The 15,399-nt window shown below is 43.9% G+C and overlaps 1 protein-coding gene across 1 annotated transcript in view; it reads left to right on the top strand.

Annotated features, from left to right (window-relative positions):
- The window catches only part of LOC124013791 (dedicator of cytokinesis protein 4-like), a 150,657-nt gene that overhangs the window by 42,288 nt on the left and 92,970 nt on the right, over positions 1–15,399 (top strand). Inside the window, 5 exon segments of the mRNA XM_046328315.1 lie at positions 2,402–2,442; positions 2,865–2,920; positions 3,388–3,484; positions 4,001–4,149; positions 4,639–4,723. Coding sequence (XP_046184271.1) covers positions 2,402–2,442; positions 2,865–2,920; positions 3,388–3,484; positions 4,001–4,149; positions 4,639–4,723 — 428 coding nt within the window.

The following is a 15,399-nucleotide window of genomic DNA, read 5'->3' on the forward strand; positions in this document are numbered from 1 at the left end:
CTAGTTAAATAAAGGTGTAAAAAAATATATTATTTTAATTCGGCCAAATCGGCTCGGCCCCTTAGTTCCAGTGTAGGGAAATCTTCATGCTACAGCATACAATGACATTCTAAACAATTCTGTGCTTCCAACTTTGTGGCAACAGTTTGGGGAAGGTCCTTTCCTGTAACAGCATGACAATGCCCCTGTGCACAAAGCAAGGTCCATACAGAAATGGTTTGTCGAGATCGGTGTAGAAGAACTTGACTGGCCTACACAGAGCCCTGACCTCAACCCCATCAAACACGTTTAGGATGAATCAGTGTCCAACCTCACTAATGCTCTTGTGGCTGAATGGAAGCATGTCCCCGCAGCAATGTTCCAAAGACTAGTGGAAAGACTTCCCAGAAAAGTGGAGGCTGTTATAGCAGCAAAGGGGGGGACCAACTCCATATTAATGCCCATGAGTTTGGAATGAGATGCTTGACGAGCAGGTGTCCACATACCTTTGGTCATGTAGTGTATGTGTTCAGTTTGGATGAAGGGAATAAATAAAATATGTACCAGTCCCCACAACTCAAAGGCAAGACAGGGTGTTGACAAGAATGTCTATCTGTTCTGTACTAGAGAGGAAATAAGTTACTATAAAAAGGGCTTCTGCCAGTGCAGTGTCATCAAGTTGCTACTGTAGTGTGATAGGTAACATACGACCGCTTCTTCTCTTACACTCTGGCCAATCAAAAACTAGAAAGAGCTCTAAAGAAAATGCCTAGCCGAGGTCCTTCAGGAGGCAAGACCACAAGTCAGTGGCAGCAGTGAGGCTCATTCTCACCTTGTCTCTAACACTCTCACCTCTAGCACTGTCACAGACAGGTGTTGGACCAAGGAGCACATTATGACCTTAGGTTACTAGTACTACTGACACCCACCGGTGCTACTTACAGTCCCTGGTGCTACTGACACTCTCCGGTGCTACTTACAGTCCCTGGTGCTACTTACACTCCCCGGTGCTACTTACAGTCCCTGGTGCTACTGACACTCCCCGGTGCTACTTACAGTCCCTGGTGCTACTGACACCCCCCGGTGCTACTTACAGTCCCTGGTGCTACTTACACCCCCCGGTGCTACTTACAGTCCCTGGTGCTACTGACACTCCCCGGTGCTACTTACAGTCACTGGTGCTACTGACACCCCCCGGTGCTACTTACAGTCCCTGGTTCTACTGACACTCCCCGGTGCTACTTACAGTCCTTGGTGCTACTTACACTCCCCGGTGCTACTTACAGTCCCTGGTGCTACTTACACTCCCCGGTGCTACTTACAGTCCTTGGTGCTACTTACACTCCCCGGTGCTACTTACAGTCCCTGGTGCTACTGACACCCCCCGGTGCTACTTTACAGTCCCTGGTGCTACTGACACTCCCCGGTGCTACTTACAGTCCCTGGTGCTACTGACACCCCCCGGTGCTACTTACAGTCCCTGATGCTACTGACACTCCCCGGTGCTACTTACTGTCCCTGGTGCTACTGACACCCCCCGGTGCTACTGACACCCCCCGGTGCTACTTACAGTCCCTGGTGCTACTGACACCCCCCGGTGCTACTTACAGTCCCTGGTGCTACTGACACTCCCTGGTGCTACTTACAGTCCCTGGTGCTACTGACACCCCTCGGTGCTACTTACAGTCCTTGGTGCTACTTACACTCCCCGGTGCTACTTACAGTCCTTGGTGCTACTGACACTCCCCGGTGCTACTTACAGTGCCTGGTGCTACTGACATTCCCCGGTGCTACTTACAGTCCTTGGTGCTACTGACATTCCCCGGTGCTACTTACAGTCCTTGGTGCGACTGACACCCCCTGGCTCACCAGCCTGGCCTGTGCCCACAACAAATACTGTAACACCGTACCTGGTAGGCTGCAGTAAACAGTGCAGTGACAGATACGGCCTCCCGTGATAAAGTGTTCCAACTGGGCGTTTTGTTTTACAGCTCGGCAGCGCTACGACTGGTGTGGTCGGAGCTGAAGTGGCGATGCTTCAGTAACCCGGGGCCTCTGTCCCAAATGGCAGCCTATAGCCCATAGGGCTAAAGTAGTGCACTATAGGGACTAGGGTGCCATTTGAGACACAACCCCAGTCATTAGTTTGGCAGTGATAGGCAGACATTACTTAACCAGACAGCTTTTTCTCTCCTACTCTCCACCCCCATATCAGATGCTGTATAGAGATGGAATGAAATTGATTATTTGGTGGTTGACATTTTAACTGAGAGCGCAGAAGAGCCAATCTACAGAATCATAATAGGGCTGCTATCTATTAGTTCAGTGGACACACACACACAATTTGATAGAAGGAAAGATAGCGGATCTGAAAGTCACGGTGACACGATGAAAATGTGATTTTTTTTTGTTGTCTCCTCAGGCTGGTACAGAGGGTTCGTCCATAAGAATCCAAATGCCAAGGTGGGTGAGACTCTTTTGTGTGTTTTTGAGGCTGTCAGTGCAGCTGCTCTTTTCAGATTCAGAAATATCAGCTCTCTGCTTGGATCTGAGGGCTGTGCAGCAAGCAGGTCAATATGGAGAGGCTCATAGTTTAATAATGTCATGTTGACACACGCACACACACACACACACACACACACACACACACACACACACACACACACACACACACACACACACACACACGCACACGCACACGCACACGCACACGCACACGCACACGCACACGCACACACACACACACACACACACACACATTTCATTTGTATTGATTATATGCATCATTTACACTCGCTAACCGAATGTGTTAATGGCAGTGCTGTTTAATGATACAGTTAGAATGACATTCCCCATTCATTAGCCTGTTTATTCTCTCCCCTCAGGGTATTTTCCCATGCACTTATATTCACTTGAAGAACGCCCATATCAAGAACAAAGGGTAAGTAATGAGTGCATTGTGTGTGTCTGTTTCCATGTGTGTGTGTGCATGTGTGTGTGTGTCTGTTTCAGTGTGTGTCTGTTTCAGTGTGTGTCTGTGTCAGTGTGTGTCTGTTTCAGTGTGTGTATCTGTTTCTCTCTCTCTCTCTCTCTCTCTCTGTGTGTGTGTGTGTGTGTGTGTGTGTGTGTGTGTGTGTGTCTGTCTCTGAGAAGGCAAACAGCCTTATTAGATCAGCCAGTCTGGAAGGTGAGGGAAGTTTGTGTCATTTCTGTGGAAAGGAAACGTTAGATAAACATTAGATTAACGTCATATTAACAGAGCAGAGGTTGAGTGCTTCTTCTACCAGCCTCTCATAATGACACTGCATTATTATCTGTGTGTGTGTATGTGTGTGCGTGTGGGTGTGGGGGGGGGGTATACTGTTGTAATTTGATGTCCCTTTCTCTCTCTCTCTCTCTGACCCACAGGCAGTTTGAGACTGTCATCCCGACAGAGGACTCTGTTATCACTGAGATGACAACCACCCTGAGAGATTGGGGGGCCATGTGGAAACGGCTCTACGTGGTAAAGACTGTTCAACACACACATGTAGGAATGCATGCAGGAATTCGCACAGACTTGCATGAATTTACACATAAACACGTGCATGCAAACACGCACACACGCATGTATGTGCATGTCCCTGTGTGTACCACACACCTGCAGAGAGGAGAATAGACCTGGGAATACCTTTCAACTACTGGGCAATGTGTTTCCCCTGCAGCAAACAGTGGAAGCTTTTTTTCTGCTTATTAATTACTAATCTTGCTTGTGTTTGTGTCCCTAATAACTATATGTGCATGTTAGACAGAAAGCATTTATTTGTGATTTTATTTTATCGAAGGCTGACTTTCTGGACCCAATTTTTTTTACTCTGAAATCTCTCTCTCTCTCTCTCTCTCTCTCTCTCTCTCTCTCTCTCTCTCTCTCTCTCTCTCTCTCTCTCTCTCTCTCTCTCTCTCTCTCTCTCTCTCTCTCTCTCTCTCTCTCTCTCTCTCTCTCTCTCTCTCTCTCTCTCTCTCTCTTGCTCTCTCTCTGTAGAAGAATGAGGGGGATCTGTTCCATCGGTTGTGGCACGTGATGAATGAGATCCTGGACCTGAGGAGACAGGTTCTGGTTGGTCACCTCACCAACGACCGCATGAAAGACGTCAAACAGCACATCACTGCCAGGTTGGACTGGGGAAACGAGTGAGTAGTGGAGAGAGAGAAACATTCCTGCCTCCCCAGTCCTCCAGTCCCTCTGTCTTTGAATGTCACACTCCCTCCCCAGGCATATGCTGTGCTCAATCGGTTTCCGTTCCCCTTCAAACAGACACACCACACGTTCAAACAGACACACACACTTTTCGTTTTGTATCAAACAGACACACACAAACACTTCCCACCGTGCCTCTATCTCCCGGGCATAAGGGATAAAACGACACCCGTCAGTCCCTTGCTGTTTGGTGTGGACAGACGACAGATGGCTCCTCCTGCCTCTCCTTGTCTTATACCATCCCATGCTTTGAAAGACTTATCTAATCTATCCCTGGGAGATTGGAGAGCGTGTGTGTGGGTACCCATCTACGCCTCTATGTCCTTGTGAGACATAGCAGACTTGCAGTTCTGTCAAGTGTGTCCTTTCTGAATGGTTTGATGCACTGTCCTGTGGTGTGTGTGTGTGTGTGTGTGTTCCAGACAACTGAGTTTGGACCTGGTACCCCGCAGGGAGTTCAGCATGGTGGACCCAGATGAGATCAGCGTCACAGAACTCTTCAAACTGGTGAGTTATATGCCCAAAACCTGGAACAATTGTCTGAACACTGTTCTCTTGTTACTCTGTATTTCCCATTGTTAGGTTCTAAATGAACCGAGTAAAAACTCACGGACGATTAGTAAAGCTCAAACCAAAGTTTATTCACCCAAAGGCCCAGACAGCTGAACTGACAGACATGTTTCCGCCAGCACAAGTATTTAACCTTTCCTCCTCTGCTGAGTCTCCTTACACATCTACACATCCTATACACCTCTGCTGTGTCTCCTTACACATCTACACGTCCAATACACCTCTGCTGAGTCTCCTTACACATCTACACATCCAATACACCTCTGCTGAGTCTCCTTACACATCCAATACACCTCTGCTGTGTCTCCTTACACATCTACACATCCAATACACCTCTGCTGAGTCTCCTTACACATCCAATACACCTCTGCTGAGTCTCCTTACACATCTACACATCCAATACACCTCTGCTGAGTCTCCTTACACATCTACACGTCCAATACACCTCTGCTGAGTCTCCTTACACATCTACACGTCCAATACACCTCTGCTGAGTCTCCTTACACATCTACACGTCCAATACACCTCTGCTGAGTCTCCTTACACATCTACACATCCAATACACCTCTGCTGAGTCTCCTTACACATCTACACATCCAATACACCTCTGTTGCTCGAGAAAACTTTGGTGATATCTGTTTTTCCTCACTTCGTCTGACCTGACCTCTGCCCAAATTCCTCACTTCTCATGGCTGTCATGTTGACTTGTACCTGACTGCGGCCATTCTCCTTCCCGTAGGATCCCTGAGGTCTAACAATGACATATTCTGACAGAATGTAAAAACGTTACACATTCCCCTTCCTCGGTGACATGAATGAGGATACCTCATATTTTCAAGTTTAGAAGTCAGAACCCATCACTATCCTCATCAATCCTCTGCCCTACTATACCTTTCTCTAGCATTAGCCACATAGCCCTTGTGACTGCTGAGTGTGTGACAGTATTCTTTTCTGTGATTCAGGTGTGTATTTTACTCTTTAAGGCTGAATAAAGGCACATAAGTCTCCCTTCCCCTTTCCCTTCCTCACTCTTCCTCCCCAGGCAGCGCTTTCCTCCACAGCCCCTCCCCATTTCTGTCTCCCACCCCGTAACCATAGCAACCACACCCCCTCTGCCTGATGCTCCCATCCGGATGTGAGAATGGCTTTTCTTTTCCCACACAATGTAATTGAGGCACTTAATCCTTTTTTTGATAAACAAAGAAGGTACATGGGGATGAGAAAGAGGGGAGTGAGGGATGAGAGAAATAAAAGCCTAATGCATCTCCATTACAGCGTGTAGGATGTGGAACATTACAGTAATTCCTTAGTAACTGAGACGGAAGATACAAAGGGGGAAGAACTAAACAATTACTGTTGTCGTCATGGACGCAAAACAATAATAACATCACCATCATCATCACAACAGCAGCAGAGATCCCGTTTCATTTGTTTGGTGACAAAGGCAGATCGTTATTTGTGTCCCTCCGCATTGTGTGGCTTTATTAAGTTGCAGATATGGCTGTTGCGGTGACTGCATTACCGCGACACCGGCAGTCATTCGTCAGGACTGCAGTCAAATTCTATGTGACCGTTGTGTCACAGTAATCACCTCTTATGCACTCTGGACATGTGTTAGTAGCACCCAACTCTATAATGATCGTCAGGTCGCTAATGGCCGGGTTATCAAGACTCTATTGTCCCTCTAACCACTCTGACATCAATGCAAGAATCACATCAAAATACATGAAAACAGTATTGTGCTTTTACAACTCACCTCACTGTGATGATCAATTTGAAGAAAGATGTTCAACAGCAGGTTAAAACTGAGTGTAAAATATGGTCATTGTGGATGTTGTTTCAAAGCCTAGCACAACGAAATGGAAAGTGCTTTCTATGGTGATGATTAATTCAAAACATCCATATGCGTATTAGAGCTTATACCTATATATGAGTCCAACCCTTCCCCCCCAAAAAACCCAGATTTAAGATATATTTGGTACATAATTTCAGAGATACCCTACATTATAATGAATTTGTATTTGAGTTTGAATAGCCTAGTAATAGGGCGCTTTTTATATTTTCATAATGAATAGGCTAATGCATTACCCTAAGCTACAGAATATCTCACCACCGCGTTTCCATCTCCTCCCCTGTCTCCTTTCTTCAGCGCCCAGAGAGAGGAGCTGTCAACAGTTTAATGAAATACAAAAGTATGTGGACACCCATTCAAATGAGTGGATTTGGCTATTTCAGCCAAATCGAGCACACAGCCATGCAATCTCCATGGACAAATATTACTGTAGAGCTCAGTGACGTTCAACATTGCACCGTCGACATCTAGGAGCAACAACGGCTTAGCCACAATTTGGTAGGCCACACAAGCTCACAGAACGGTACAGCCGAGTGCTGAAGCAAGTAGCGCATAAAAATCGCGTGGCCTCGGTTGCAACACTCACTACCGAGTTCCAACCTGCCTCTGGAAACAGCGTCAGCACAATAACCATGGCCGAGCAAATGCACACAAGCTTTAGATCACCATGCGCAACGCCAAGCCGACGCTAGAGCGGTTTAAAGCTTGGACTCTGGAGCAGTGGAAACACGTTCTCTGGCAGTCCGATGGACTAATCTGGTTTTGGCAGATGCCAGGAGAATGCTACCTGCCAAATGTAAAGTTTGGTGGAGGAGGAATTATGGTCTGGGGCCCTTTTCCATTTCCTTTCCCTTTCCAGGGAAGGGAAATCTTAATGCCGACAATGACATTCTAGATGATTCTGTACTTCCAACTTTGTGGCAACAGTTTGGGGAAGGCCCTTTCCTGTTTCAGCATGACAAAGCCCCTGTGCACAAAGCAAAGCCCATACAGAAATGAGCTTGGTGTGTAAAAACTTAACTGGCCTGCATAGAGCCCTGACCTCAACCCTGACCTGTTTCGTTGGGAACACCTTTGGGATGAATTGGAGTTGTCAAGCACCTCTAAATCTAACATATAGGACCTGTTTCAAATTCACTTTTACGCTCAACATAGCTACTTCGTATGTGCACTCTAACTCCGGAATGGGAAAAAGTATCATTTCTATGTTACTCAGCTAAGTTCAATTATAATCTTCTTACTATAAAATCATATAATATAAAATAATTGGCATGGGACTTATACGCTTGTCTTGTCAGCTAAATGAACAAGCCAACAGCCTATGGCACGAAGCATAGTCAGATAACATACAGTAGGCCAACATATTCTATTCTTCTGAATTCATTTTCTTCATGTCATAATGTTTCTCTAGACCTGCCTAAAATAAATAATGGATGTATTGTGATGGTGTATATTCAATTGATTTATTATATATGTTTTTACTGTAGATGATCCAAAGGGCGCACGCATCAGCAGCTTGTGTGTGTGTGTGTGTGTGTGTGTGTGTGTGTGTGTGTGTGTGTGTGTGTGTGTGTGTGTGTGTGTGTGTGTGTGTGTGTGTGTGTGTGTGTGTGTGTGTGTGTGTGTGTGTGTGTGTGTGTGTGTGTGTGTGTGTGTGTGTGTGTGTGTGTGTGCGTGTGTGTGTGTGGATGCCTGGAGATGCTAATCGTGTTTATGTTAATTAACGGCCAATTACCGTGAGAACGGCAGTGTTTTGTGTGACAATAACCGTCAGACAAAATTACATGACCACCACAAACAAACATAATTTGTTCAAAGAAAATCAAATTGTATTTGTCACATACACGTGTTTAGCAGATGTTATTGCGGGTGTAGCGAAAGGCTTGTGCTTCTAGTTCCAACAGTGCAGCAATAGCTAACAAGTAATATATAACAATTTCACAACAAATGCCTAATACACACACATCTAAGTAAAGGAATGGAATTAAGAATATATAAATATATGGATGAGCAATGTCAGAGTGGCATAGACTAAGATACAATAGATGGTATAGAAGTATATACATATGAGATGAGTAATGCAAGATATGTAAACATTATTAAAGTGTCATTGTTAAAGTGATTAGTGTTCCATTTATTAAAGTGGCCAATGATTTCAAGTCTGTATGTAGGCAGCAGCCAGCCTCTCTCTCTGCTAGTGATGGCTATTCAACAGTCTGATGGCCTTGAGATAGAAGCTGTTTTTCAGTCTCTCGGGCCTCTGATTTGATGCACTTATACTAACCTTGCCTTCTGGATGATAGCGGGGTGAAAAGGCAGTGGCTCTGGGATTTGTTGTCCTTTTTGGCCTTCCTGTGACATTGGTTGCTGTAGGTGTCCAGTGTAAACTGTTATATTTTATTATTAACAAACCTATATGTAAAGTTGAAACCGATTTCTTTCAACATTCAACTTACTTTTATCCTTTTGTTAAACCTAATAAATAACTATAAGTCGCCTCTTCACTCTTGATGTTGAGACTGGTGTTTTGTGGGTACTATTTAGTGAAGCTGCCAGTTGAGGACTTCTGAGGCATCTGTTTCTCAAATTAGACACTCCAATTTACTCATCCTCTTGCTCAGTTGTTCACCGGGGCCTCCCAATCCTCTTTCTATTCTGGTTAGAGTCCGTTTGCGCTGTTCTGTGAAGGGAGTAGTGCACAGCGTTGTACGAGATCTTCAGTTTCTTGGCAATTTCTCGCATGGAATTTCTCAGAACAAGAATAGACTGATGAGTTTCAGAAGAAAGTTCTGTTTCTAGCCATTTTGAGCCTGTAATTGAACCCACAAATTCTGATGCTCCAGATACTCAACTGGTCTAAAGAAGGCCAGTTTTATTGTTTCTTTAATCAGAATAACAGTTTTCAGCTGTGCTAACATCATTGCAAAAGGGTTTTCTAATGATCCATTTGGATTAGTTAACACAACGTATCATTGGAACACAGGAGTTATGATTTCTGATAATGGGCCTTTGTACGCCACAAAAATAATCAGTTTCCAGCTACAATAGTAATTTACAACATTAACAATGTCTACACTGTATTTCTGATCAATGTGATGTTACTTTAATGGACATTTTTTTTTGTTTTTCTTTCAAAAACAAGGACATTTCTAACTGACCCCAAACTTTTGAATGGTAGTTTGTGTGTGTATGTACAGTATGTATGTATGTATGTATGTATGTATGTATGTATGTATGTATGTATGTATGTATGTATGTATGTATGTATGTATGTATGTATGTATGTATGTATGTATGTATGTATGTATGTATGTATGTATGTATGTATGTATGTATGTATGTATGTATGTATGTATGTATGTATGTATGTATGTATGCATGCATGCATGCATGCATGCATGCATGCATGTATGTATGTATGTATGTATGTGTGTGTGTGTGTGTGTGTGTGTGTGTGTGTGTGTGTGTGTGTGTGTGTGTGTGTGTGTGTGTGTGTGTGTGTGTGTGTGTGTGTGTGTGTGTGTGTGTGTGTGCGTGTGTGTGTGTGTGTGTGTGTGTGTATGTATGTATGTATGTATGTATGTATGTATGTATGTATGTATGTATGTATGTATGTATGTATGTATGTATGTATGTATAACCCATTTTGTACCAAGTAAATTTTTTTATTTTTACCTATTCACATTTCTTCAATTAGGTTACAAGGAATTAAATACATTTCCTGTACATTTCAAAATATTAAGTTCTTTGCATAACATGAAATAAAGACTCCAAACCCTTTCTTTACCTAAGACTTTCACATTAACTGGTTACAATATTGTAACCAGATGGTGACCAACTCTTTAATATCCCATTACTTACGCAGATATTATTTCAAAAATCCTGTACAGTCATTCTGAAAAGTACTTTTTCCTCTCATGGCTAACTACCAGGAGGAGCTTATATTCATGAGCTCACCTTGAGTGACAGCTCTTTGAAACGCCTATGCCAAGCAACTAGGATGCAGTGTTGCAGTAAAAATCCCCTCAAGCTAAATTGGTGATGCACAAAACAACTCAAGCGACATTGAAATTGCATCAACGATATATATATATATATATATATATATATATATATATATATATATATATATATATATATATATATATATATATATATATATATATATATATATATATATATATTTACCTTTCCCATTTGGCATGCCCTTTGTGCTGCGTTTCTCAGCAGCACTGACGGGTGTGTTGACTTGACAACTGTCAGAGTTTTGAGCGACCCTTCCCCCCACCTTTTGCTCCATGCTGACTGAAGACCTAGCCAGCCAGTATCTAGCTAACACCAGACACAGATCAAATGGGAAACATATAAGTATATTTGCCATAGGTAGATAGTAAATATAATGAAAAGTTTACCCTAACACCCTACAGTAAACATTTGAGCACCAGTAGAGTAGCTATCTATCTATATAAAACATGCCCATCTGCAAACACGCCTTAGGTAAGAGAATATATCATGGGCTCCCAAGTGGTGCAGTGGTATAAGACACTGCATCTCAGTGTAAGAGGCAACACTGCAGTACCTGGTTCAAATCCAGGCTGCGTCACATCTGGCTGTGATTGGGAGTCCCATAGGGCAGTTCACAATTGGCCCAGGGTAGGCAGTCATTATAAATACGATTTTGTTCTTAACTTACTTGCCTAGTTAAATAAAGGTTAAATTAAAAAAGCTCACCTTGTCCCCTTAATAATGAATCAACAGGAGGGGGCCAGTAACTTTATGATCACATTTTATCAATTATATATGCCATTTAGCAGACGTTTTTATCCAAAGCGACTTACAGTCATGTGTGCATACATTCTACGTATGGGTGGTCCCGGGAATCGAACCCAGCACCCTGGCGTTACAAGCGCCATCCTCTACCAATTGAGCAGAAGGACCATCAATGTAGAAGCAACAGTCATTTTTCATACTTTGATCAGATTTCCTTCAAATATCCTCCAATTTCTTTATGATTCTTTACGATTGCTGGCAGTGAACATATAATCAGAAAAGAAGAACATATTACCTGGAATGACATTCACGCTCATGGGTGGCCAAAAGAGCAAACAAAGTCACACCCCCAATAGGCCAAACCTCCAGCTCTTCTGATAGGCTGCTGCTACATTTCTCCCACCACTAAGCAAAGCGCTTGAGGTGTTGAAAGCAATTTAGAAGCTTTCATCCAACTCAAAAACTGATATTGATCTGTCCAATTATTCATTTGATTTCAGACACAAACGTAATAGAATACGGTGAACGAACCAAAGCTTAATTTTGGATCATACCACTCAGAAAAAGGCACTTCAGATGAACAACAGTGCCGTTCCTCTTTTTACAGTGAGTAGTAGAGAAAGAAACTAAGGTGCACTTGTCCAACAAAACACAAATGATTTGCGTCAGAGCGTGAGTGTTCGGTTCGATGATTTCTTCAAGAATACTTGGTGGAGCATGGCGCTTGGTTCGATTCCCAAGGACCACCCGTACGCAAAATGTATGCCCGCCCGCATGACTGTAAGACATTTTGGATTTAAAGTGTGTGCTAAATGGTACATTCATATGTATTATTACTTTATTGTGACCCGATCTTGGTGATTAAAAGCACCATTCATTCCACTATATTGTGCCAACCTCGCTACCGGTAATTCAGATGTGTGTTTAGGACCACTGAGCTTGTAGGTCAGAGAGCCCAGAGCAGAGCAGGGACAGTAGGGCTCACTACACTGTCATACTGAACAGTGGCGATGGGATAGTTCAGGTTTACCTAGGTCAACATACCGTCTCCAATTAGCACTAGCATACATGGAGAGAGTAACCAGTGTCACACTATTGTGCCAACCCGAACCATACTGGTCCAGGATACTTTATTTTCAGATTGTCCTTTGCCCCACGTTTCATGTGATAAAGGCATAATGGAAGGATCCTTATGTACTGTAGCCTTGATTATTATGTGATCTCTTAAGAATCTCAGTAGGCTGTATTTAACTCTCTCTCTAAAGCCCAGGGACTTTTAGACTGTTACAATACTTGTTTCTGTTTCACGCTACTTGCTAGAAAATATTACATGGTGAACCTGGTCCTCTGTAGCAGCTGGATCGTGAGTTCCATTACCAAAAACCACCCACATGTAAAACATGTGTGCATGACTGTAGGTCACTTTGGATAAAAGCATCTGCTCAATGGTTTGATTGTTATATATATTATGAGCAATATTTGAACAGTTTGAACGGTTGAGTTACAATACCACATTACACCAGTTCCCCTCCCGTATTAAGTGAGGCAGAAACCGTCACGCAAGACATTGCCTTAACGTACTGTATAGTTGAGACAGAGAAGAAAGTTGCTAATGAAACTCTATCAGTTGTCACATGAGCCTATTCATTCCAGATGAAACCGAACTGGGAGATTAACCCTGTTACGTGAGCCGCAGAAAACATAACGTCTCGATGCCTGCTGGTGCCCCCTCTCCTCACCTCTCATCTCCTCCTCCTCCATCCCAGCATCTTCCTCTCCTCCACCTCTTAGTCCTTATCGCTGAAAGAAATGTGAAGATGAATGCAGGGCAGGCTTCGGCAGGGACAATAGCAACCATCTGGTGGAGTGAGTGGGTGAGTGAGTGAGTGGGTGGGTGGGTGAGTGAGTGACTGGGTGGGTGAGTGAGTGAATGGGTGGGTGAGTGAGTGAGTGAGTGAGTGAGTGAGTGAGTGAGTGAGTGAGTGAGTGAGTGAGTGAGTGAGTGAGTGGGTGGGTGGGTGGGTGAGTGGGTGGGTGAGTGGGTGAGTGGGTGGGTGAGTGAGTGAGTGAGTGGGTGAGTGAGTGAGTGGGTGGGTGGGTGAGTGGGTGGGTGGGTGGGTGGGTGAGTGAGTGGGTGGGTGGGTGAGTGGGTGGGTGAGTGAGTGAGTGAGTGGGTGAGTGAGTGAGTGAGTGGGTGGGTGGGTGAGTGAGTGAGTGGGTGAGTGAGTGGGTGAGTGGGTGAGTGGGTGAGTGGGTGAGTGGGTGGGTGAGTGAGTGAGTGAATGGGTGCAAGGAAGACTTGGACTGGGTCCTAGCTGTTTGCCACCAGTCCTTCTTTTGTCCTTGTACTGGGCACCAACACAGAGACAATGACTAAGGAAGATGAGAGTTCATTCTTTTTCTGTCCTCAGTTTATGCAAATTTGTGCAGCGAGCTGTGAATAATCTGTATTAAGGCGTCAGCATGCTTCTGGTGGCTGGTGAACCGAACGAGTGTGCTGGCATACTCCCTTAACAGACATTTGCTTGAAAAACAAGAAAAAAGCGTGAAGAGTACTCTTTGTCCATTTTGAGATACCGTAGACAGTTCTTCAAAATAGTCAGAAGGTAACTCAAGAAATCTGTCAGTAATTTGACGTTTTCTGCTGAGGTCTTAGTCGAGCAATTTTACATCTAACTAAGATGTTTGGTGCAGTATTTCTAAATAAGAAAATGCTAATGAAAGCTAGTCGGCCCTCGTTGAATGACACCAAAGACTTTACTGAAGAATGCCTACTGTTGACCAATCACAGACGAAGCGGCGTAGACTTTGGCAACGGACTTCAGCTTGCCTCAAGAAAACATTTTGTGTGCCCGAACCGAAAAAATACATACCAAAGTCCAAAACAAACCAAAACGTCACAAAATGTCGTGATAATCTATGCACGAACTCTTCCAAACTGTTTCGGCTGGGAAGCATGCGGACGCCTTTACAGTACTACACTGCTGTGTCAGATAATAATGTAGAGATATACTGTAGATCTGGTTGATTTGATACGTTATTATCCAGTGCTTAAGAGCGCATAAGGCTTGATGCTGTGGGTACATTGTGCTACTGTTCCTTCTATCCCAGTTTGACATGGCTGATCGCGTGTGTGTGTGTGTGTGCGCAAATGAAATAAATATAATTCCTTTGAAGCACTCTGCGTTGTGACATCCTTCCTATAAAGGTGTAAATGGCGTGTGTGTGTGTGTGTGTGTGTGTGTGTGTGTGTGTGTGTGTGTGTGTGTGTGTGTGTGTGTGTGTGTGTGTGTGTGTGTGTGTGTGTGTGTGTGTGTGTGTGTGTGTGTGTGTGTGTGTGTGTGTGTGTGTGTGTGTGTGTGTGTGTGTGAGCGAATGAAATAAATATAATTCCTTTGAAGCACTCTGCGTTGTGACATCCTTCCTATAAAGGTGTAAATGGCGTGTGTGTGTGTGTGTGTGTGTGTGTGTGTGTGTGTGTGTGTGTGTGTGTGTGTGTGTGTGTGTGTGTGTGTGTGTGTGTGTGTGTGTGTGTGTGTGTGTGTGTGTGTGTGTGTGTGTGTGTGTGTGTGTGTGTGTGTATTTCCTCATGTGTTGTGTGTGTTTTTTTCTACAAAGAGGGCAGCATATTAACTGAAACAAATTGGATTTGGTCGACTATTAAGGAAGCGTGCTGTGAACGTGCAGCCTCTGGAATTAAATGGAATACGTAACACGTTTTTGGGAAAATAATATGCACAGCTTTTCCACAGCTTGACTTAAAGGGCCATTCAGCAGTTGAAACAATAAAAAAGCATTTTCCCCACCACTGTTTTGGTAAAAAAGTTGATGGATGGGTCGGGAGAAATGATCTATGGATGTTCACAAACACTGGAGTAAAATAAGTGTTCTGATGGGGTTTGACAGTTAAACTAAGCTCCTGAGGCATGTGTAAGTTATATTCTTCAAGAATCAATGGGAATCAATGGATGTTTCAACTGCTGATTGTCCC

The sequence above is a fragment of the Oncorhynchus gorbuscha genome, linkage group LG25, assembly GCF_021184085.1.
Source record: "Oncorhynchus gorbuscha isolate QuinsamMale2020 ecotype Even-year linkage group LG25, OgorEven_v1.0, whole genome shotgun sequence".
Lineage (NCBI taxonomy): Eukaryota > Metazoa > Chordata > Actinopteri > Salmoniformes > Salmonidae > Oncorhynchus > Oncorhynchus gorbuscha.